General features: G+C 43.8%; 1 protein-coding gene across 1 annotated transcript; it reads left to right on the plus strand.

Moving 5' to 3' along the window:
* Positions 1 to 3773: 3773 nt before the first annotated feature.
* On the plus strand, positions 3774 to 11943 carry LOC112434925 (uncharacterized). The gene is made up of 3 exons (XM_076884501.1): positions 3774 to 4250; positions 7500 to 7896; positions 10555 to 11943. Exons 1-3 carry the CDS (start codon positions 4188 to 4190, stop codon positions 11184 to 11186), a joined length of 1092 nt encoding a protein of 363 aa, XP_076740616.1. The 5' UTR covers positions 3774 to 4187; the 3' UTR covers positions 11187 to 11943.
* Positions 11944 to 24007: the final 12064 nt, after the last annotated feature.

A 24007-nucleotide genomic window follows, 5' to 3' on the forward strand; every position in this document is an offset into this window, starting at 1 on the left:
TCCTAGCACTGAACCCTGTGGAACTCCATAATTAACCTCAGTGTGTGAAGAGGACTCTCCATTTACATGCACAAACTGGAGTCTATTAGATAGATATGATACAAACCACTGCAGCACAGTACCTGTAATACCTACAGCATGTTCTAATCGCTCTAATAGGATATTATGGTCGACAGTATCGAACGCTGCACTGAGGTCTAGCAGGACAAGCACAGAGATGAGTCCACTGTCAGAGGCCATAAGAAGATCATTTGTAACCTTCACTAAAGCTGTTTCTGTGCTGTGATGAGCTCTGAAACCTGACTGAAACTCTTCAAATAAACCTCTGCAGATGATCTGTTAGCTGTTTGACAACTACTCTTTCAAGGATGTTTGATATAAAGGAAGGTTGAAGATTGGCCTATAACTAGCTAAGACTGCTGGGTCTAGAGATGCTTTTTGAGTAAAGGTTTAACTACAGCCAGCTTGAAGGCCTGTGGTACATAGCCGATTATTAGAGATAGGTTGATCATATTTAAGATCGAAGCATTAATTAATGGCAGGACTTCTTTGAGCAGTTTTGTAGGAATGGGGTCTAAAAGACACGTTGAAGGTTTGGAGGAAGTAATTATTGAAGTTAACTCAGAAAGATCAATTAGAGAAAAAGAGTCTAACTTAACATCAATGGTACTAAGAGTAGCTGTAGATAATATTACATCTGTGGGATGATTATTGGTCATTTTTTCTCTAATGATTAAAATTTAATTCAATTCAATTTTATTTATATAGTGGCAAATGACAACAACAGTCGCCTCAAGGCGCTTCATATTGTAAGGTAGACCCTACAGTAACACATACAGAGAAAAACCCAACAAGAAGAAGAAGAAGAAGAAACCTCCGGCAGAACCAGGCTCAGGGAGGGGCGGGGCCATCTGCTGCCACCGTTTGGGGTGAGAGAAGGAAGACGGGATAAAGACATGCTGTGGAAGAGAGACAGAGATTAATAACAGATATGATTCAATGCAGAGAGGTCTGTTAATACATAGTGAGTGAGAAAGGTGACTGGAAAGGAAAAACTCAATGCATCATGGGAATCCCCGGCAGCCTACGTCTATTGCAGCATAACTAAGGGAGGATTCAGGGTCACCTGGTCCAGCCCTAACTATATGCTTTAGCAAAAAGGAAAGTTTGAAGCCTAATCTTGAAAGTAGAGATAGTGTCTGTCTCCTGAATCCAAACTGGAAGCTGGTTCCACAGAAGAGGGGCCTGAAAACTGAAGGCTCTGCCTCCCATTCTACTTTTAAATACTCTAGGAAGAAGTTCTTGTGGACTTCTTCCTAGAGTATTTATTTGTGAAGTTCATGAAGTCATTACTAGTTAACGTTAAAGGGATGGTTGGCTCAACAGAGCTCTGACTGTTTGTCAGCCTGGCTACAGAGCTGAAGAGAAACCTGGGGTTGTTCTTATTTTCTTCAATCAGTGATGAATAGTAAGATGTTCTGGCTTTGCGGAGGGCTTTCTTATAAATCTCTGTTGGAGTAGCTTTCAGATAGCTGCTCTGCTCTATGTTGGTACAGGGCATTGAAGATGATAACAGTGGGTGGATTATATTCTTAAACTTAGTTACAGCGCTTTCAGAAAGACATCTACTGTGATAAAGTCTACTCTCCACCGCTGTGTAATCAATTATTGTAAATGTAAATGTTATCAGGAAATGATCAGACAGCAGAGGGTTTTCAGGAAACACTGTTAAATGTTCAGTTTCTATGCCATATGTTAAAACAAGATCTAGAGTGTGATTAAAGTGGTGGGTGGGTTCTTTTACAGTTTGACAGAAGCCAATTGAGTCTAATAAATATTTTCACTCAGACAGTGAGAAATATTATAATTCTGATCATTTATCAGTACATGTTCATATTTTTGTATCTATGTATAAAAACAAAGCTGACGCTGTGAGACTTCAGAGGTGTGAACATCACAGCAGATGTCTTTGTGTCAAAGTAACTGAGGATAAAACATGAAGGAGATTTTCCTGGCCTGGCTTTTATAGCAGATAACCTTAAAAATATTCTGCAGTAGATCAAAAACTAAAGAAAACCATCAATCAACATATAAACACAGTGTTGGTCAAGTTACTTGAAAAAAGTAATCAGTAACTAATTACAGATTACTTCCCCCAAAAAGTTATCCCATTACTTTACTGATTACTTATTTTCAAAAGTAATTAATTACTTAGTTACTTAGTTACTTTTTAAAAACACGATTTACAACCTGAATAGGTGATAAAGCGATAGATCTTTCAGCACAATTCTACTTTTTCTGCATAATCCATCATACAAAATGTAATCAAATGGAAAAGTCTCTTTTTAAAACTTGTTTTATTAGTTTTAATCTTTTAACTTTATGCATCAAGCAAAAATTTAATTATATGCAACATTCTCTGACTGGAAGAAATTAGTTTAACATTTAAACCTATTTTCTGCACATTCCAGCACATAAGATAAAATATTTTGTGTGTTTACACTCAGTCTTTCAAATAGATGCAAGTAAAACACAGCAGAACATAAATAAAGTCAAAGACTCAGCGGTCCTGTTGCTCTATTTTCACCTGTAAAGCAGGAGTGGGGTAGGCGGAGGTTTACCCTGGTGCAGGTGTGCCGCGGTCAGTGGAAGAATCCGCGAGTTTCTCTGTGAGTTTCCCATTACGTCGTAGCTACTCGGTGCTTGTTGGAAGTTTAGGGGTTTTTTCGCTGTAAAAAGAAGTTTTCTTCCCACGCACAGCGGACACTAATGTTTTTGTCACTTTTTATGGAATCAAACTCAAAGTAAGGTCAGTACTTCCACGCTTTAAACGCTGCACGCTCATACTCTCTCTGCACTCGATATATGATCCATTGTTGATCTGCACACAGCTGTTGTCACGAACGGCGCACTCGCTTACGTCACTGTCATGAGACATTCTCGCAAAAAATCACGGTTTTAGTAACGCAGTAATGCAGCGTTCCTACGGGAAAGTAGCGGTAATCTAATTACCGTTTTTGCAATAGTAATCCCTTACTTTACTCGTTACTTGAAAAAAGTAATCGGATTACAGTAACGCGTTACTGCCCATCTCTGTATAAACATCACCTGATGCTGCTGAAGTGAAGCAGAGCAAAGTTATAGAGGTTTGATTACAGACACAGCTGAGTGTAAAGTTTCTATTTCTTCGATCTTAAACTGCAGAAATGAGGTTTTGTTGTCAGATGTCATTGTTGAGAAAAAAACAGGTGCCAACAGCACTGAATAGAACTGTAGACTGATGCCTAATAAGCAGAGAGTAATGCAGAAAACAGATTTGAGACGGGAAACTGTTCTTGAAGTACAGAGAGAGCTGTGCAGGAAGTGTGATTTTATCGTGGTGGAAGCAAAACAGCAAAGGTCAGAGATGACGATGCTTATCAAACATGAAGTGTAGTTTGGATCTCCTTTTGCTGCTGGTTCAGTCAGTTTTAGTCGGAGTTACTCAACCTGCAGCATCAGAATCTGTGAAATTTTCAGCCCTGACAGCTTGTCCGTGTACGTGCTGCCGGGTGAACGATCCACGGTGAATGAAATCCATGTACCTGCTCTCATTTCCTGTTTTAGCTGTTCGGCGGTTGTTCAAATAGTTTTGTGAGCTTTAAGCTGAGATTCTGGCATTTCTGGAAAAATACATTTATATTTAAAAATCGGTTCAGGATTTATTGAATTGATGTCGCTTTATTCAAACTAAAATCGATTTTTTAACCCGCCCCTACTAATAACAGATTAAATGCCATGTTGAGGCTGTCATTTTTAGCATCTACATGGATGTTAAAATCACCCACAATAATTATTTTATCTGAGCTGAGCACTAAATCAGATAAAAACTTTGAAAAATCAGACAGAAACTCTGTGAGGCCCAGGTTGTCACGTCTGAAGGTGAAGCAGACGGCGTGGAGTGAGACCCAAAAACATGATGGAGGCAGAGTGAGGTGATGAACGAAACACAAGCCGTTATTTGGCTGAGCAAAAGTACAAACAAAAGCAAAGAGAGAGAAACTAACAAACACCTAAACTGGGGTAAGCTAAACATTACACACTACCTGAAACATCGAACTAGAACCTGGGATTCTGAGATCTGATTTTCACCCAGGTGTCATCCACATACCTGAACCAAGGACTCGGTGGTGTTCCAGTAACATCTGATGGGAAAACACTGTGAGTCAGGCCTTCATAGTGGAAGTGCTTCAAGGAAACCAGTACTGATGGTGAGAAATGGAGAGAACAACGTACTGGACAAGTTGAAATCGATAATTATGATGACTCCAAATGTGATGTTTGATTGAAGCCGTCATGTCTTTGTGAGGCAGAAATAAGGTGGACACACAAAATCTCCCCTGTTCTAAGCATGGAGCAGAGGCTGTAATGGTTCTTGGGGATTGGCACTGTTGCCCAGTTAATTATAGTCCCAGTAACCACCCTCTGCAAACACATCGCTGATGTCTTCACAGCATCATCAGCCTCACCCTATCCCAGCATCGCCCTGCATCTCCTCCTTCACTACATCCATGAACCTCCTCTGAGGTCTTCCTCTTTCCCGCTCCATCTTCATCATCCTATGTCCAGTACATCCACCCTCCCTGCTCTGCACATGTGCGAACCATCCCAGCCTCTAGTCCTGTCCATCCCGCTCACTCGCAGTGAACACCTGAGCATCTTCAGCTCTGCGTCCTGTCTTTGTGTCAGTGCCACCGTCTCCACATCATACATCACAGCAGCTCTCACTGCCATCTTCTAAAACCTTCCCGTTCACTCTCGCAGCTATCCTTCTGACACTCTTCTCCACCCACTCCACCCTGCCTGCAGCTCTCTCTGGATGGTCCCAGGTATTTAAACTCATCCTCCTTCACTGTCTCTGCTCCTTACATGTTCACCTTTCCTCTGGTCTCATTCACACACGTTTCTGCTGACTTTCATTCCTCTACTCTCCAGGCTCTCCTCCACCCGCTCCCTCATCTGCAAACATCACAGTCCACAGAGACTCCTGCCTGACCTCATCAGCCTGTCCATCAGCGCTGCAGGTCCCTGATGTAATCCCACCCCCAGCTCAAGCCCACCTGTAGCTCCTCCCACACACAGTACCACAGTTCAGGCCGTCTCTCCCTTTATACTCATAGACCTCACACCTCCACACTCCTGCTGTTCCCTCTGACTTGCTGCCTGTCTTCACACTTTCATCTCTGTCTTCATGTTTGATGTGGTGAAGGTTTTAAGCTGGATGACCTTCCTGACACAACCCTTCTCACTTGTTCAGGCTTCGGTGTGCCTCCACCCACACGTATCAATGATTTACACTGTAAACCAGTAAAGGAAATCTAAAAACTGTGGTTTTTATAATCAACCATATCTTGACTTGTTTGAGTTTGGACACAGACAGAAATATCACCCTCACCATAAACCTTCAGCCCCTGTTCTGTGTGCTGTAGTTGGTTCAGATGGTTTACAGTGACCTACAGTCAAACAAACAGAACTGCATGCAAACATACTAGTTTACTCAAAACACTGCAATACTCTGAACTCCAAAAGTAAATGGATTTTGCAGTTTTCAGTCATCTTTGGTCCTGTCCTGTACAGGACAGCTTTCATCTGTGTTTGTTATGCGACTGAACTCTGACCTGTGAATCATTCAGGCATGAACCAGGGTTACATCTACACACAGTAGTCAACCAATTGTAAAGGGAGGCTGTCACTAAAACCAAACAAATGTCAAAGATGACAGTTTCACAGGCGTAATATATTTTTGTTGTGTCAAGAAAATTCTCAAAGATCTTTTAGCCAGTAATTTTGCAAAGTGTGGATGACGAGAGAGGAAGTTCCAAACCTAAAAAACTGCAGCAGATCAACAGTATCTGAAAGCCATGTCAGTAAGACATGGGACCTGAGAGATGCATCTGGACCTGCACCTGACCAATGACTGGTCACTAAAGCCTCACCAGAAAAGGTTTCAGTGGCTGTAAAGAAGCCAGAGAAAAGGATCAAGTGTGAACATTAAACAGGAACTGGACTGAAAATCAGTCAAACAGGTCTGATGAAGTGATGACTTTTACATGCTACTTAAACCTCTAAGATCAAATGGATGTCACTATGGAGCAGGTCAGGACAGAGGTACAACAGTGAGGGTCTACAGCCATCTGTAAAACACGGTAGGGCTTCTGGCGTGGTATGGCTACATTTCAACCACTGGTGTTGGGATCTTGTCAAATTGGTGTAATTATAAAGACAGAAAAGTACCATAAAATTCAGACCAACCATTCAGTTGCATCTGAAGAGCATCTGATGGACAGTAGCTTCATTTTTCAGCATGGCAGTGATCCCAAATATGTGAAGTAAAAGCATATCTGGATAGAAAAACACAACGCTGTCAGTCGTGGATGGACCTCCCCATAGCCCAGACCTCAACATCACTGAAGCAGTTTGGGATAGTCTTTTACAGAACAAAAGGCAGAAACATCCAAAGAAGAGCTGTGGATGTCCTTCAAGAAGCCTGGAGAACTTTTCCTAAAGACTACTTATAGAAATGACAGAAAAAGAGGAACATAAATGTGCTCATACCAAATATTGTACTAAATACTTCAGCATCATCAGACTTGTACAAACTGTGCTAAACTGGGAAAATCGAAATAGGTGCAGCAATTTTCAATAAATTTAGCACTGTTAAAGTGCTGAACTAGTGCCATGTTATCGTAAACACAAGTTAAATTGAATTGCAGTATTTTCTAGATATTTCCCACCAGGACCTGTAATGGAAAGTTTCCAGGACTCATTGTAATCAAATGGCAAAACCCCCTGACTCCTTTTAAAAGGAAGAAGCAGCTACATTTTCCTGAAGTCTATGTCTGAGAATCTCCCTTTGTCTGAGGAAGAAACGTCTACCAGGTCCTTGGTTCCAACCTGGACCAGGGCAGGGCTCCCTATGCTCTAGGTGCTCCAACATCTCCCCCATCAGAAACATTCCAGCTTAATCCTCTGGTCAGTGTACCATTGACCACAGAGCTGGCTGATAGCTGGACTCCGCTGTCACTGCGTTATGGTTTATGATATAGATATAGAAATGAATTTTCCTGTAGGGATCTTCATGACCTCATCTTTTTTTCTCTAACCAAAGCAGTCCAGTGTAACACTGAGTGAAAAATAAAAGTGTTGTGCTGTCTGTGGCATCGTCATCATACACAGACGGCACTTTCGCTCTAATTAGAGGACACGCGACTCAGCCTATACCTTCTGACTACTAAAGTAACCACACTGTGACTGTTGTGGCAGCTCTTCTGTTAGTGGAGCACGTACACAGATTAGTTTATGGCTTCTGTTACATTTTCTGTTACATTTGTACAGAAACTATAATTCTCTGTACATTCTCTTAAGAAAAGGATGAGCAAACTTCTGTTAGTTTCAAACTTTCAACCCAGTCCTGTAAGCCTGTGTCATGAAGCTTGGTCCTTCTTCTGCTCTCCTTCCAGGTTGCAGTACCTCAAAGGACCCCTGCAGAATCAGAAGATATCAGCAGCATTGTGGCGGCCCAGCTGAGGGTACCAGACACCAACATGCCAGCCAACCCAACCAAGCAGCAGCGATACAGCAACAACCCCACGAGCTGTGACTACTCTCTCTTTGAACTGGAAACCTTCTTCACCCGCTGGGCCCCTGATAGTGACCCTGTGTCAGCTCCTGGTGGCTCTTCATGTGCATTTGTTCCTAACAAGTCAACTGAACGTGACCAGGATAGAGTTGTTATCATAGACACTCGTCGACAGCCTTGGCAAGTGCTCGATCCACCACAGACCTCGACGTCCTCGGCGTTGAAGCCGAGCGGAGGGCAGAGTTTCTCCTCTGCAGGCCGGCTGTCTGCATCACAGGGTAACACTTTGTCTGCTTTCCTCAGTACGGCCTCTTAATGCTGTTGTTTTGCCCTGCCTGTGTACACCTTCAGATATTTGGATCACTTTATTGATGTTCCATCAACGTACTTAAAACCAGTAGTGTGTGCTGTCAAAGCTTCCACTGGTGCCACGTCGGAGTGGTCATCAAAGTGATAGCAGACAGGTCGACAGCAGACGGGTGATTGTGTGCTGGACTCATTCTTGAGCCACACAACTCCACTCACATTTAACTAATAATAATCTGTATGAACAGTTCCAGTCCCACAGCACTGAAAGAGCACTTATAAAATTAACCAATGATCTTCTTATGGCAGCTGACTCTGGTCTACTTTCCATTCTTATTCTCCTCGATCTGAGCGCTGCTTTCGACACTATTTCTCACTCTATACTTCTCAGTAGGTTGGCCTCCATCGGTCTCTCCCATACTCCACTAGCCTGGTTTAAATCATACCTGTCTGATCACACTCAGTTCATTCAACTCAAATCCTTCAGTTCTCAGCCCTTTCCTCTGACCACTGGCGTACCCCAGGGATCTGTCCTGGGCCCCTTCTTTTCATTATCTACCTTCTTCCACTTGGACATAAATATAATATCCAGTTTCACTGTTAGGCCGATGACACCCAGCTGTATCTGTCCACTAAACCTGATGCTGCTCTTCCCCCATCCTCCCTCACCCTCTGCTTAGCTGAACTAAATTCATGGTTCTCTTCTTATTTTCTTAAACTCAACAGTAACAAATCCGAGCTCCTCTTGGTCGGCTCTAAATCTACATTATCCAGAACCAACAGTTTCTCTGTTACTATCAATAACTCGCTGGTCTTCGTTTCTTCCTCTGTGAAAAGCTTGGGTGTCATCCTCGACAGCACTCTATCTTTCAATTCAAACATTAATAATGTCACTTGGTCTGCATATTTTCAATTGCGCAACATTATTTGTCTCCGTCCTTTTCTCACCCCACATGCCGCTGCCATTCTTGTCCACAGCCTTGTTACTTCCAGGATCGATTACTGTAATTCACTTCTTTATGGTCTTACTCAGAAATCCATCCACAAGCTTCAACGCGTCCAGAACTCTGCTGCCCGTATCATCACCAGGACCTCTTCTGTCCACCACATCACTCCTGTCCTGCAGCAGCTTTACTGACTCCTGGTCAAATATCGTATCAATTTCAAAATACTCTTGTACACATTTAAGACTATTCATCATCTCTCCTCATCTGGTTCAGATCACCGCCCCATCTCGGTGTCTCAGATCTTCTTCTTCTCTTTCTCTCTCCGTCCCCTCCCCCTGTTTTGCCACCATGGGGAGCAGGGCTTTCAGCTGCTCCACTCTGGAATTCCTGACCTCCTGATTTAAGAAATATCACCTCCTTCTCTCTCTTTAGGTCCCAACTCAAAACTCGTTCAAAACAGCTTATCCCACATAACCTCTCCACTCTGCTATTTTAAATTTGTTTTATGTCTTATGCTTTTATGATTGTGTAAACTGCTGGCTTTTATGTTGCTTTTGTTATTCTGCTGTGTGCAGTGTCCTTGAGTGTTCTGAAAGGCGCTTTCAAATAAAATGTATTATTATTATTGTTAGTTAAGCTTTCCTTTACACACTGAGGTCATTGTGGCAGCTGTTATTGCTGAAGCCTGACAAAAAGATACTGGTGATGAAAAGTCTCTATTGTACTATTGCATGCTTTAGGGTCTGAAGATGCTAATGTCACAGTCTGTGGACCAGCAGAGTGAGTGCAGTGAGTAGGATGCTGAGTTTAACAAATCAGAGTCAGAAAGGGTTTTATTGCCAAATGTTGAGCAGGTTTACAACATTAGGAAAATTGCTGCGGTACTTAGTGCAAACATACTGTCAGATAACGCTTAAATAAACAGTAGATAGATATATACATGAGTGCAGGTGGTGATCAGTGCCAAACATGGAATGATGCAGTGAACACAGCGTAGGGTCATGTGTTAGTGGCGGGGACAGTCATATGGTTATTGTTCATGTGTCCAACAGCAGAGGGGAAGAAACTGTTCTTATGGCGAGAGGTTCTGGTGCGAATGGACCGGAGCCTCCTGCCTGAGGGGAGCAGGTCAAACAGACTGTGTCCAGGGTGAGAAGGGTCAGCTGAGATCCGAGCTGCACGCCCCAGTGTCCTGGAGGTGTACAGGTCCTGCAGAGATGGGAGTCTGCAGCCAATCACCTTCTCAGCAGAGCGCACAACACGCTGCAGTCTCTGTTTGTCCCTGATAGTGGCTCCAGCGTACCACACGGTGATGGAGGAGGAGAGGATGGACAGCCGTTTAGTCGCAACATGAAGTTCAAACTGAGGGATCAACAACCTTTGTGTGCGTGCGCACACTTGTTTTAGCTGCTCTCGTTGTTGATTTGCGTGTTTCTGCCGTATGAATTTGTTGTTTTTCCTTGTATGTTTTTACTGGTGCAGCCATTGGTGCTTTTATTTTTAATATATATTTATATTTACTTGTATTACACAGAAATACCATTAAGAGAAATGAGTAAATACACGAACAAGACGAGCCTATAGAGAATTAATAGGGCTCATCTTGGAAAAGCAACCATCACATATAACTGCCTGGCTCCGAGTTTAGTGACAGCTGATTCCTTGTTTTCTCTGGTTCCTCAGGGACTTCTGCACCCACGTCTTTGAGAATGCAGGATCCAGGATCTTCCCAGCCTTCCTGGAGGAGAACACCAGCACAGGCTCAAGTGCAGCAGCTTCAAAATGGCAACACTTACTCTCAACAGGAAAGCACCGTCCCTCCCTCACGAATCACACCGTCCTCCAGCACAGGTGCTGTTAGTAAAACAGGTAAAACCAAGACAGCTGGGGCTTCACAGTCCTCTCTATCAGTCCGGGGAGCTGTAGCACCGCTGGCCAGCACTGAGGTGGCCATCGCCCCACAGCATCGGACAACTCTCCTCACTAACCTTAATAAAAATCGTGCCGCATGCACTTTGCCCACAGAGCGCCGCAGGAAGAGTTACGTATGTGGAGCCTGCGGAAAAGCTTTCTCTGGCCTGTCCAATCTAGAGGTCCACAAGAGAGTGCACACAGGCGAGAAGCCTTTCCGCTGTGACACTTGTGGGAAGCACTTCTCTGAGGCTGGAAACCTGAAAAAGCACCAAAGGGTTCACACGGGGGAGAAACCCTTCAGCTGCAACCAGTGTGGGAAGAGGTTTGCTTGGATCTGCAACTTGAGGACACACCAGCAGTCTGCCACAGGCTGCGGAGCACAAGCCGGGGCAGGGCTGTAACTGCTGATGCTGTTATTATTGATTCAAAGGGTAGTATAACTCGGCCCAGTGACAGTTTTTTGTGTCCCTGGTTATAGTCGACCCAGTTTAGCTCTTTCTCTGTGTTCCTGTGGGCGTTTTGAAACTTTTCCTTTGTCTCCTGGGTCCTCGGAGAGCCTCTCCATGGATGCATGGCACAACCTAAAGAGAGTGCCAGCTCTCCAGGACGTATACACTTAAAGAAAAGAAGAGAAACTGGAAGAGCTTCACTGAACAGAGGGGGTGGCTCACGACAACAGCTATCAGTGGCCTAAAATGCAGGGATTTCAACCCCCAGTCATACCCTGGCTCCTGTGACTGTAATAATGCCTTGGCTCATGTCCATTAATGACCCATATGATTACAGTAAAAGGCTCTCAGGACCACCGCTGAGGTGACAACCTACATCTTTAACATCATCTTTACCAACCAAAGATTTCCACTTTCCAAGCCTGCGGAGACATTTTGCTAAATATTGTATTTTTGAGCCTGTATATAAACATGTGACCCAGTGAGTGTTACAGGAAATCCAAACTAAACTCAAACTCTCGTTTTTCACTCACTAAAGGTGTATGCTGGACAATTATTTCACCTCAAAAAAGAAAAGTACGCAGAGTCGATTACATGACATTCATCACCATGATGAGTAGTTGGAAACGTTTGACCACGATGTGTATTTGACCACAGTGGGAACACAATCAGACTGAATTAAAGAGCATATAAAGTCTCCTGTGACCAACCTCATCAGATCTAATGTGGTGCTTTCAGCTCTTTTCATTCTTTCCTGTGTGATAGTTGCCCTCTCTCTCTCTCTCTTATTCTGTGGTGAAATCTTCCACTTTCACAGAGTTAATAAATAAATTGGATGTGTAGGCAGAATTCATCTAGAGGGGTGCCGCGTTAAACTCTTCATCCACGGAAGCCTGAAGTCTGTGCTGTAAAGAAGAACACAAAACAATATTTATCAGTGCTAGGACCAATTCTGTTTACATTATACATGCTTCCCTTAGGCAGCATCATTAGAAGACATAGCATACATTTACACTGCTATGCAGATGACACCCAGCTCTATCTGTCCATGAAGCCAGATAACACACACCAATGAGTTAAACTGCAGGAATGTCTTAAAGACATAAAGACCTGGATGGCCGCTAACTTTCTGCTTCTTAATTCAGATCAAACTGAGGTTATTGTACTCGGCCCTGAAAAGCTTAGAAATGTGGTATCTAACCAGATTCTTACTCTGGATGACATTACCTTGGCCTCCAGTAACGCTGTGAGGAACCTTGGAGTCATTTTTGACCAGGACATGTCCTTCAACGCACATATTAAACAAATATGTAAGACTGCTTTCTTCCATTTGTGCAACATCTCTAAAGTTAGAAATATCCTGTCTCAGAGTGACGCTGAGAAACTAGTTCATGCATTTATTACTTCCAGGCTGGACGACTGTAATTCATTATTATCAGGATGTCCTAAAAACTCCCTGAAAAGCCTTCAGCTAATCCAAAATGCTGCAGCAAGAGTCCTGACAGGGACTAGAAAGAGAGAGCAGATTTCTCCTGTTTTGGCTTCCTGTTAAATCCAGAATTCAAAATCCTGCTCCTCACATACAAGCTCTTAAATAATCAGGCCCCATCTTATCTTAATGACCTTGTAGTACCATATCACCCTATTAGAGCACTTCGCTCTCGCTCTGCAGGCCTACTTGTTGTTCCTAGAGTATTTAAAAGTAGAATGGGAGGCAGAGCCTTCAGTTTTCAGGCCCCTCTTCTGTGGAACCAGCTTCCAGTTTGGATTCAGGAGACAGACACTATCTCTACTTTCAAGATTAGGCTTCAAACTTTCCTTTTTGCTAAAGCATATAGTTAGGGCTGGACCAGGTGACCCTGAATCCTCCCTTAGTTATGCTGCAATAGACATAGGCTGCCGGGGGATTCCCATGATGCATTGAGTTTTTCCTTTCCAGTCACCTTTCTCACTCACTATGTATTAACAGACCTCTCTGCATTGAATCATATCTGTTATTAACCTCTGTCTCTCTTCCACAGCATGTCTTTATCCTGTCTTCCTTCTCTCACCCCAACCAATCACAGCAGATGGCCCCGCCCCTCCCTGAGCCTGGTTCTGTTGGAGGTTTCTTCCTGATAAAATGGAGTTTTTCCTTCCCACTGTCGCCAAAGTGCTGCTCATAGGGGGTCATATGATTGTTGGGTTTTCTCTGTATCTATGAAGCGCCTTGAGGCGACTTTTGTTGTGATTTGGCGCTATATAAATAAAATTGAATTGAATCCTAACTCATCCGCATATTGAAGTTCCACAGTAACTGCATTATTTGTTTTTTGTCTTAGTGTATTGCATTGCTAGATATTTGTTAAAGACAATACTATATACTGTACGATCCAGGCATGAGTCTCATTAACTGTTGTCTTGAGAGATCCTTCCACGCTGTGGATCACCGACACTACCTCACTGATTTTGGTGATTTGTGGTGTTGCAGAGCTGTGTCACTGCACTTGTGCTCATTATGGACCAATTTCTAGGTTTTGACTAAAAATCTTAAACACTGAAAATCTGTCAGTTCACTTTAAAACTATCTTGCCTGCAGGCGTCTCATGCTACAAACACATATTTCAAACATATTAACTGCAAAAGTAATTGTATCCATGTGTCACGGTGAGGACTCAAAGATAAGACTCTGAGCTAAAGTCAGTTAAATAAGTTTTATCGGCGAAAGAACTTCAACGCTGACGGGATCACAGGAGCTCTGAGAGGGAGAGAGGGAGTGACTTGTGATGGCGGGTGAGTGTGTGTGTGTGTGGGGGGGGCAGACTGCTGGCAGGTGGAGGAGGTAGTGAGTGGACAGGTGGGAACTGAAGCAGTTCAAAGAGTGCCGGTAAGTGTTCTTCCAATCTTCCAAACAGGAAAGGTCCAAAGTGGCCTCCAGGTGGGATAACTGCTGGGACGCCAACAATGTTCCCTCTAATGTTTCATGTGTCTGAACACAAACTCCCTGAGCGTCCCTTGGATCACTGTGAGCAACAGCAGACGTGCGCACTGTGGTCACGCCAGCATCCAATCCATCCAAATTACATGTTTATTAAAATAATCAAATTACAGCATTTATGTTAGACGACTCTTAATTACCTGCTTTTGCCCACTTACAATGAAAATTAAAAAAATCTTGTTCATGACCTGTGCAGCATGTTAACACTATTGGAAGGAAAAATAACTTCAACTCCAATTTTGAAAACACAACTTTCTTTTCTTTTATATATATATAAAGCTCTAACTGTATTATGAGTCTGTGGTCTGGGAGAGAGTCTGTAACTCTGTCTGCAAGTACAGTAAATAATGACCAGTGTTGGGCAATTAATTATATACTTACTTCTTCAAAAAAGTAACTGAGTTATGCAAACAACAAAGTTTTTTGCAGCTGTTTACCTAAAAATGCAGCCAAGGCGTTTTTAAATAAGCATTTCAAACTATTTACAGAACAATCAGCTGTTCTGCATCAGAGAGACCGTGCTAGCAGTGCACAATTGTGCACGCGCGCAGCTTAGAGGGAACGTTGCACGTCAACACCGACATTTTCTTTTTTTTTTTTTGTGTGTCCCGTTTGGATCTTTAGCCGTCAGAATTGTTGTCTTAAGGCCAAGAAAGATGCCAAGCGGATTTATTTTACCAAGTGGATCATCAGGGCCTTGCCATATTGGTCCATTTGATTGACCTTTATTATAATTATGTATTTATTTTATTTTCAGTTCCTACAAACGGGACAGACATGACTGGGGGATAGGACAGGGAGAAAGAATGAAAGAAAGAGAGGGAGAGAGAGAAAGAAAACCAAAGGGGAGAAGAGACGGTGAGAAGGGGGGGAAGAGAGAAAAAAACAAACAAAAAAAACCAAAAAACAAACAAAAAAAACAAAACAAAACTCCTGGGTCACCCGTATGGAGAAAAAAAACAGAAGAGAAAGCAAACAACAAAGAGCAACATAATAAAAAAAACGGCACCATCACAATAAACTAGCTAGCAGTAGATATCAGTAGATACTAAATATTAAACGATATTGTGCAGCACGCAAGATAGACAGCGCACAATGTGCTTTGAGGCAGCAGCCAAGAAAGCTGTAGTCTGTGTCTGTGAACACCCGTGTGTACACCTGTGTGCACACCTGTGTGGATCAGCATGCTTGCATTCCAAAGGTTTCTCCATGTAACGATCTGCTAGGGAGTGTGGGGAGCCACAGCCCCGTCCTCCAGGGCATGAAGCAGGTATGGAGGAGATCAAAACTCCAGACATCCAGAGGCCCCCAGAACACAAGAGACCAAGGAAGACCAACAGAGGGGCAGCCGCGCCACTGTCCCAGAAAGAGCTGAGGAGAGTCCCAGATGAGGGGTCACTCAGCAGCCGCGGAGCAGAAGCCAGGGGAAGTTGCAGTGACGCGCCCGTGAGCTCCGCCGGCAGCCAGCCGTGCCTGAGTGACCGAGCCCCAGGCCGAGAGGCCGGGGGCACCCCACCTCCGAAGTGGCCCAAGCGAGCCCCAGGCTCCAGGCCCTGGGGGTGGGCGTCCGGTGTGTACCCGGACGCCCACCCCCAGACACAAAGAACCACCAACGCACCGACACCTGAGGGAGTCCGCCACTGGCAGGGGAAGTGGTGGTGGGTGGAGATAGGCCTCCAAACCTTGGAGGGCCTGAGATGTCCCCAGAGAGGTGGCGTCTGATACCCAACCTGACATATAGACACAGACATACAGGCACACACAGACACAAACATCCATTCCCACCCTCATGCTCTCATATGCACTCACTCCACACTCAACCAACGTGGAGACAGACATAAAGAGACGCTGTACACACGATCACACTCCCCAAGCGTACTCTACAAACCGGGTCTAGGTACCCTTGCCCCTGGAGGGGGGAACTGCACCCAGACCCAGGTGGTGTTACCCTTTTCCCTGCGGTGGGGAGAGGCAGACCGCCCCGACTCCGCAGCAGCAGGGAGGCCCCACACCCCAGACCGCAGTCGGACGGCCAACTCCTCCTAGCCCCCCGCTCCAGCAGGCAGCTGGAGATGGGGAGGGAAGGAAGCGAGGGGCAGGTGACCCCTCCCTGGGGCCAGCTCCCCCGCTGACCCCAGTAGGCACTCCCATACTCCGCGACCCGCCAGGGAAAGGGGGCGCAGGCCCATCCAGACCGGGGCCCAGCACAGCAGCGCCCCCCGGCCCCACAGAGCCCGGGACAGTCCACCCAACCCCACCACAGAGAAAACTGCACCCACCCCACCATCCACTCATCTTCCAGACTACATGAGACAACAGACGCCCAGGCTGAGATCTTCCTCCACCTCTCCTGTATCTCCCCCTCCTGCAGAGAGTTCCTGGGGAGAGGAAAGCTCCTGCTAGGTGTGACAATCTCCCCCACCAGTTGAAGAGCCCCCCAGGTGGCTCGACGCACCGGCGGCACCCTGCGCCAGGGATGGGCCCCCATGCACCCACCCGCCCACAACCCCAGCAACACACAAACCAGGACCCAAGGCCCCGAGGCCCGGCCAGGGCCCCAGCCCAGAGACGGAGCGCCCCCAGAACCTCATGCCCATCCCGGACCCACCCAGGGGCAGACAGGCTACCAGGTCAGTAACCCACGTCCGTCAGCACAGACCCTCCCCTAGCCCCGCTGCACGCAGCCACGAGGAAACAGTCACCTGAGAGCCAACAGAGCCCCCAACCGGACATGACCGCTACCCCGGGTTGAGCCCCCCAAGGAAGACGCCTCCGGGGAACCCCCCGACGCCCTAAGCCTGTCCCTACCCCCACACCAATCACAACAGTGAAGGCGGGACCAAACTATGACCCCCCACCCCCACTAGGTGATGGAGCTGATCAAAGGACCCCAGAGCAATTGATCTGATGTGGTGGCAGAGGCTGTATCAAGACTAATGTAATCTAATAGATAATTTCTATATTGGTTAGAATTAAGATTATTTTTATTTTTCCAGTTCATGAGGACTGTTTTCTTGGCTATGCATAGGGCAGTGAAAATCATATGGGCTATATTCTTTTCTGAAGTGACATTATCTAAGCTGCCCAACAAACACACTAAGGGGGAAGTTGGAATGTTACATTTCAGACACTTTGATAAGTCTTCACATATCTCGCGCCAAAACTTCTGCACTGGTGGACAGAACCAAAGAGCGTGGATGTAATTGTCTGGTGTATTGCCTTGACAGTGTGAGCAGTTGTTGGAAGATGTAAAGCCCATCTTGAACATCCGATGACCTGTATAGTGCACTCTATGTAGTATTTTGTATTGTATTAATTGCAGACTGGGATTTTTAATCATTTTAAAGGTTTTTAAGCATACCTGAGACCAGAAGTTTTGGTCTAAGCTGACTGATAGATCTGCTTCCCACGTTGCAATAGGAAGGGATATTGATTCATCTAATTTAGAAAGTGTTCTGTATATTTTAGATAATAATTTGGGGGATTTAAGAGTAAGGAAATGTGCCGCACTTGGTGGTGTTTGTAATTCAACTTGACTGAGGTTAAATTTCTTTTTTACTATGGATTTAATTTGTTGATATTCTAAAAATCTTGTCTTGTTGATCCCATATTGTGCAACTAGTCTGTCAAATGGAATAAATTCTGTTCCCTCTAATATATGTTCTAAGTATTTAATTCCTTTACAACTCCATTCTGGGAAATTAATCATATTATTGTTTTGTAATATGTCAGGGTTATTCCAGATAGGTGTACATTTGCATGGGATTAATGAAGACTCCGTTATTTTTAGAAACTCCCACCATGCTGTCAGAGAGAAGCTGATGTTGATACTTTTAAAGCATTCATGTCTTTTGATGTTTGAGCTAATAAATGGTAGGTCTGAAATCTCTAGATCCTTGCATAGTGCCTGTTCAACATCTAGCCAGGGCTCAACTAAGAAGGTATGATTTAACCATTCTGAGATGAACTGAAGCCTGTTGGCTAAGAAGTATTGGTGAAAATTAGGCAGGTCTAATCCTCCTCTATCCTTGGTTCTTTGTAGCGTTTTTAAGCTGATACGCGGGGGTTTATCTTTCCAAAGGAATTTGGAAATATATGAATCCAGAGATCTGAACCAATCTTGTGATGGTTTGTTAGGGATCATCAAAAATAAGTAATTTATTTTTGGCAAGATCATCATTTTTATAGTGGCGACCCTTCCCATGAGTGATATGGGTAAAGATTTCCATCTAGTCAGATCGCCTTCTACTTTCTTTAGAAGTGGGATGTGGTTTAATTTAGTTAAGTCTGAAAGCTTAGGAGAGATATTAATACCTAAATATTTAATATTTCCGGATTGCAGTGGGGCAGAGGAAGAATTATGGAAGGAGCAGTTAATGGGGAGAACTGTAGATTTTGGCCAGTTAATTGAATAATCTGAAACTCTTGAAAACCAGTTTATTAGAGTAATTACCTCAGAGAGGTTGGTTTGTGTGTTTTGCAGAAAAAGCAACACATCATCCGCATAGAGACTGATTTTATGTTCTATGTTCTTGCATTTTATGCCCTTAATTGTTGTAGCCTGTCTAAATGCTGCTGCTAGAGGTTCGATAAAAATTGCAAACAGTGAAGGGGAGAGTGGGCATCCCTGTCTGGTGCCCCTCAGGAGACAGAAGCTGGAGGATGTCTGGTCATTTGTTCTGACACGAGCTGTTGGGGAATTGTATAATATTCTTATCCAGTTTATGAAAGAGTTTCCAAAACCAAATTTGTGTAAAGTTGCGAATAAAAATTTCCAATTAACTCTGTCAAATGCTTTTTCTGCATCTAGAGATAATATTATGGTTTCGATGTTTTTATCGTATGAGTAGTCTATTAAATTAAGTAATCTACGAGTGTTTGTTGAGGAGTGCCGACCTTTTATGAAACCAGTTTGGTCAGAATGAATTAAGAGGGGGGTTATTTTCTCTAATCTCTTTGAGAGATCTTTGCAGATTATTTTAAGGTCTACATTTAAAAGAGAAATTGGACGATAGCTTGAGGGAAATAAAGGGTCTTTGCCTGGTTTTAGCAGGAGACTAATGTTGGCAGAATTCATATTTGGTGGTAGTCTGCCCTTTTCCTCGATTTCCTGCAACATGCTGTGGAATACTGGTGCCAAAATTATCCAGAATTCTTTGTAGAATTCTGCAGGGAAGCCGTCTGGACCTGGAGCCTTATTATTGGGCATACTTATCAGAGCTTCCTGGAGTTCACTTGGCGTCAGTGGTGAATCCAGTTCCATTGCTTGACTATCTAGTAATTTTGGAAGAGTTACGTTGTCAAGAAACAGATCAATTTCATTTTTAAATGGGTTTATTTGTGGTGAGTATAAAGTTTCATAGAAATCCCTAAAAATGTTGTTTATTCTTCCAGGGTCATATATTGTGTTCCCCGATAAATCTTTAGCAGCACATATAGTTGTTTTTTCTTTATTTATTTTTAACTGGTTAGCTAGAAATCGACCTGATTTGTTACTGTGTTCAAAATTCTGCAAGCGAAGTCTTTGTATAAGGAATTGTGTTTTTTTATTAATAATTTCATTTAATTCTAGTTTTGTTTTGCGTATTTTGTTCAATGTTTCCTGATCTTGGTCGCACGCGTAGGCTTCTTCTAGTGATTTGATGTTTTTTTCTAATTCCTGAATATTTTTGTTTCTTTTTTCTTTTTATGTGATGAGAAAGAAATTATTTTACCTCTCATCACAGCTTTCCCTGCTTCCCATAGAACAGAAGCAGATATTCCGGGAGTGTCATTAAAGTCTAAATATAAAGTCCATTCCTTTTTAAAATATTTAATAAAGTCTTCATCTTTAAGCAGTGATGTATTAAATCTCCAGTTTTTACTTGGCGTAGTATTATTCTTGTGCATTAGTGTTAAAGATACAGGAGCATGATCGCTGACAGCTATAGGATGAATCTCAGTGTCTGAAATGTCACTCAGCAGTGAGCTGCTGACCAAAAAATAATCCAGACGAGAGTAAGAGTGATGAACATGCGAGAAAAAAGTATATTCCTTACTGGTGGGGTGAAGAGAGCGCCATGCATCGCAAAGACCAAAGTCGCTCATATACTGTTTGATTATATTTGTGGACTGCCAATTGCGCTGAGTTCCTGTTGTGTTGAGCCTATCCATGTCTTCATTTAGTCCAAGGTTGAGGTCACCGCCAAGAATGAGTGTGCAATCAAGGTGTTCAGAGAGTGCACTAAAAAATCCGTGGAAGAATGAGGGTTCATCAACATTTGGACCATATATACTAACAATACATAGTTTTTTGTTCAATATTGATAGTTTAATAATTAGAAATCTACCCTCTGGATCTATAACTGTATCGAGTACTGTAAAATTAACATTTTTATGTATTAAAATTGCTACTCCCCGTTGTCTAGAATTATAACAGGCTGCAAACACGTTAGGAAACTCAGGTGTTTTAAGTTCGTTTAAACCTGTGACAGGTCTGTGAGTTTCTTGTAATAAAACAACATCTGCCTGTAGTTTTTTAAGCTAGTTAAATATCTTTAATCTCTTTCCTCTGGTGCCAGCTCCATTTACATTCCATGTGACAAACCTCAGCATGCCCATAATTGTGTGTGTATGTCTAATGATGTACGCTGGGTGTTTCGTTTAGACGGGTGGAGAGAATGTGGAAACATCCCTTGTTTGTAAATAGAAAGAGAAAAAGAAGTGTGGTGAGAGGCTCCATAAGTCTGACTATGTGTGTGAATATTCACTAATATGAACAAGCGTGGCTTGCTTATGTGTCCTGCAAGTCTGTGCGTGCTGTGAGGTTGTTGTGAATGTGCTGCCGTTGAGCTGATGTGTTTGCGTGATCGTGGTGTGAAAATATGGAGAAATAGAGGGTGTTGTTTGTAGGTGAGTGGGGAAGTAGGTGATCACAGCAGTGAAAGACAAGAGAAAGAAAGAAACCACATGAACTGTGAGCGACAACAAAAAAAAAGAAACGAAACGGAAACATTCCAATTAAAGCAATGACGGAGGGTGACGGTGTTATATCTGCTATGACATCATATTGATATTACTAGGTTAAACCCATGTTAAAGGAGAGAGTGTGAATGAATAAGAAAAGAGTGTAGCGGGTTCTTATCTGGAGTGCAGTCAATATAACCACGGTGTGGTGCCGAGGTCGCGGTAGAGCTGTCCGTCCACGTAGAGCCGGTCCACGGCGATGACAGCACGGGAGCCTTTCTGGATAAAGCTACGTCGAACTGGGAACAGGACCTTGCGTCGTTCCAGGATCTCTTTGGGGAACTGGTCGTTCACGCTGAAGTCCGTTCCTTTCAGCTCTCTGCCGCGACTCTTCACCTGTTCCTTCTGTTTGAATTGACCGAATTTGGCCACAATAGGCCGTGGTCTCCCGGTCCGCGACCGCGCGCCCCCCAAGCAATGTACTCTATCGAAGTTGATGTTCTTTACGGTGTCCTCCGGCAGCTTCAGGTGGATTTTAATGAAGTTTTTCACCGTTGCCTCTGCGTCCTCTCCGGCAGTTTCTGGAATACCAGAAAACACAAGATTATCTCATGATACGGGCTTGTAGATCGATAACAGACTCTTTTATTTGTTTATTTTCAATGTTTAGCTGGGTCACGTTATCGGTAAGAGATTTGACCGACTCCCATAGCGTGGCATTTTCAGCGGCAAGCGTTTCCACCTGCTGCTGGCTGAATTCCAGGGATTCTCTCAGAGATTTAAATTCCCGGTGTAAAATCTCCACCAGGGACAGCCTCGCATCGAAACTGGACAATCGCTTGTCGATTGACTCCAGGATGTCTGCGATGTCTTTGCCGGCAGGCGATGTTGTACCGGGGGAGTCTGCCGGGCGACATCTCTTCGATGACGGCGTCTCAATTTTGGCCGCGGAGGATGCACTCTGGGCCTTCTTCATTACTAAATCTTGAAAACAGCGGTCGATGTAATCTTGGAGAGCGTCTAAACTCTCCCCGTTGTCCTCCAGGGTGTTAGAGATGATAAAACAGATGTTGTTAGTTATATGACAATTGATTAGTATATTTGGTAATACTGAAGCTTGAAAAACCTTTGTTAAACTCTATGCTACCATTTGCTTTTTTTCCGCCAATTCTCCGGCGTCTGACGTCACCTACAACATGGGTCGCTTACCTTACTCGTCACTTCCGTCACTTACCGTCCTCCTCCTCCGACATTTTCAAGACAAGGAAGTGGTGACCTTTCACCGTGGTGAATGTCTGACACCAGCTGTTCTTGATGCCAGCACTTGGCAGCTGAAACAGTGAGAAGAGACCCCACCAGAAAAAGAAAACCCTCTGTTGGCGTTAAATGAGGGATTTAACGCAGAGGCACAGCTTCAGCTTTGTGACTAAAGGTGTGGGCGCATCAGGTGTTTTAGTGGCCTTATTGCTTATGAATTTGTAAGAGCTTCCCTTTCACAGCACAGAGTCTTGGGTGGACAATATTTAAATGACTGCAAATGTGAGGCTTAGTGGTCAAATAATGCTTAAGAACACGTGGTATTGTGGTTGTGGGATATAGCTGGAGGGTTCATTCATTTGGAATGAGTGGGATGGTCCTGGGTCTCAGAGCCAGAGGTTTCCTCAGAGACAGCGAGAGAAAACAGGGAGGACCATTTAGGGACCAGAACTGAACTGAGTTTCAGGTTTTGTAGCTGCATGCACAGAGATCACTACTACTCTCAGCAGTGCACATGCAGTGTGTCATGGTCCTGGGTCATCTGACCCAATGTTTTGTGTTTATTATTATTATGATCTTGTGTTCTAGTGTATTTTTAGTTATTAGGGTTTGGGTTCTGTGCTCCCTCTGTTCTCTCTGTGTACCGTGTCTCTGAGTCCAGTCTGTGCATTTCCTGTTTTACTTTGAAGGTGTCTGATGTCAGTGTGTTCAGTTTTGCGCTCCCCCTGTTTTGTCATGTTGATTAGGTTCAGTCTCCCTCCTGTGTGTATATCTATTGTGTGGTTACCATCTGTGCATTATACCTGTTAGTCAAATGTCCGTCAAACTGCAAACTGAATCTTTAAATATGTAAACAATACTTTAAGAAGTTCCCATCAATAACATTTGGTTTATTAACACACAGAGGTCTTGGGATCTGCAGTGCACCATCATACTAATTTTCTCTGTGCCTTTCAGTCATAAGAACTACACTATTAGTGGTGCATGTACATCATGATTACAGTTTAGGCCAATAGGGTCTCACAGCTGAGGACAGGACTGGAGTGATGAACCCAGGGCTTTCAAACTGTGTGATATTGTGTAGCAGCCAATCATCAGTAGACACCTTGACAGAAAAGTCCACGAGTCAGTGTATTCAGGAGGAGACCTGCAGAGGGGTAGTGAAGTACACAAGAAAACAGAAACAGAAAATAAACTGGGTCCAGTAAGTCCAGGAACAAAGCACGGTGACCATGATTACTTTCAGTGTGTCTTTTATACAGCGGTAAGAAAAAGTCTTTGCCCCTTAAAACTGGCTGTGTCACCCTAAGCAGCAAGAACTGCAATCAAGCATTTGCAATAACAGTGACAATGAGTCTTTACAGCACCGTGGAGGAACTTTGACCCACTAAACTTTGAAGTGTTGTAACCCAGCCACATTGGAGGGTTTTTGAGCACAAACCACCTTTAAAGGTCGTGCCACAGCATCTCAATCGGTCGTGTCAGGACTTTGACTAGGCCACTCCAAAGTCTATATTTTGGTTTTCAGCAAAACAATCCCAGACCATCACACTAACACCAACATATGTTACTGTGGTGTGATGTTCCTCTTCTG

The sequence above is a fragment of the Maylandia zebra genome, linkage group LG6, assembly GCF_041146795.1.
Source record: "Maylandia zebra isolate NMK-2024a linkage group LG6, Mzebra_GT3a, whole genome shotgun sequence".
Lineage (NCBI taxonomy): Eukaryota > Metazoa > Chordata > Actinopteri > Cichliformes > Cichlidae > Maylandia > Maylandia zebra.

What these genes read in the sequence shown, in the direction of transcription:
- LOC112434925 (XM_076884501.1), top strand. Translation starts at nt 4,188, where the DNA reads ATGGGAAAACACTGTGAGTCAGGCCTTCATAGTGGAAGTGCTTCAAGG. An exon ending in CAAGGAAACCAGTACTGATG is followed by an intron (nt 4,251 to 7,499) that starts GTGAGAAATGGA and finishes CTCTCCTTCCAG; the next exon opens with GTTGCAGTACCTCAAAGGAC. An exon ending in CCGGCTGTCTGCATCACAGG is followed by an intron (nt 7,897 to 10,554) that starts GTAACACTTTGT and finishes CTGGTTCCTCAG; the next exon opens with GGACTTCTGCACCCACGTCT.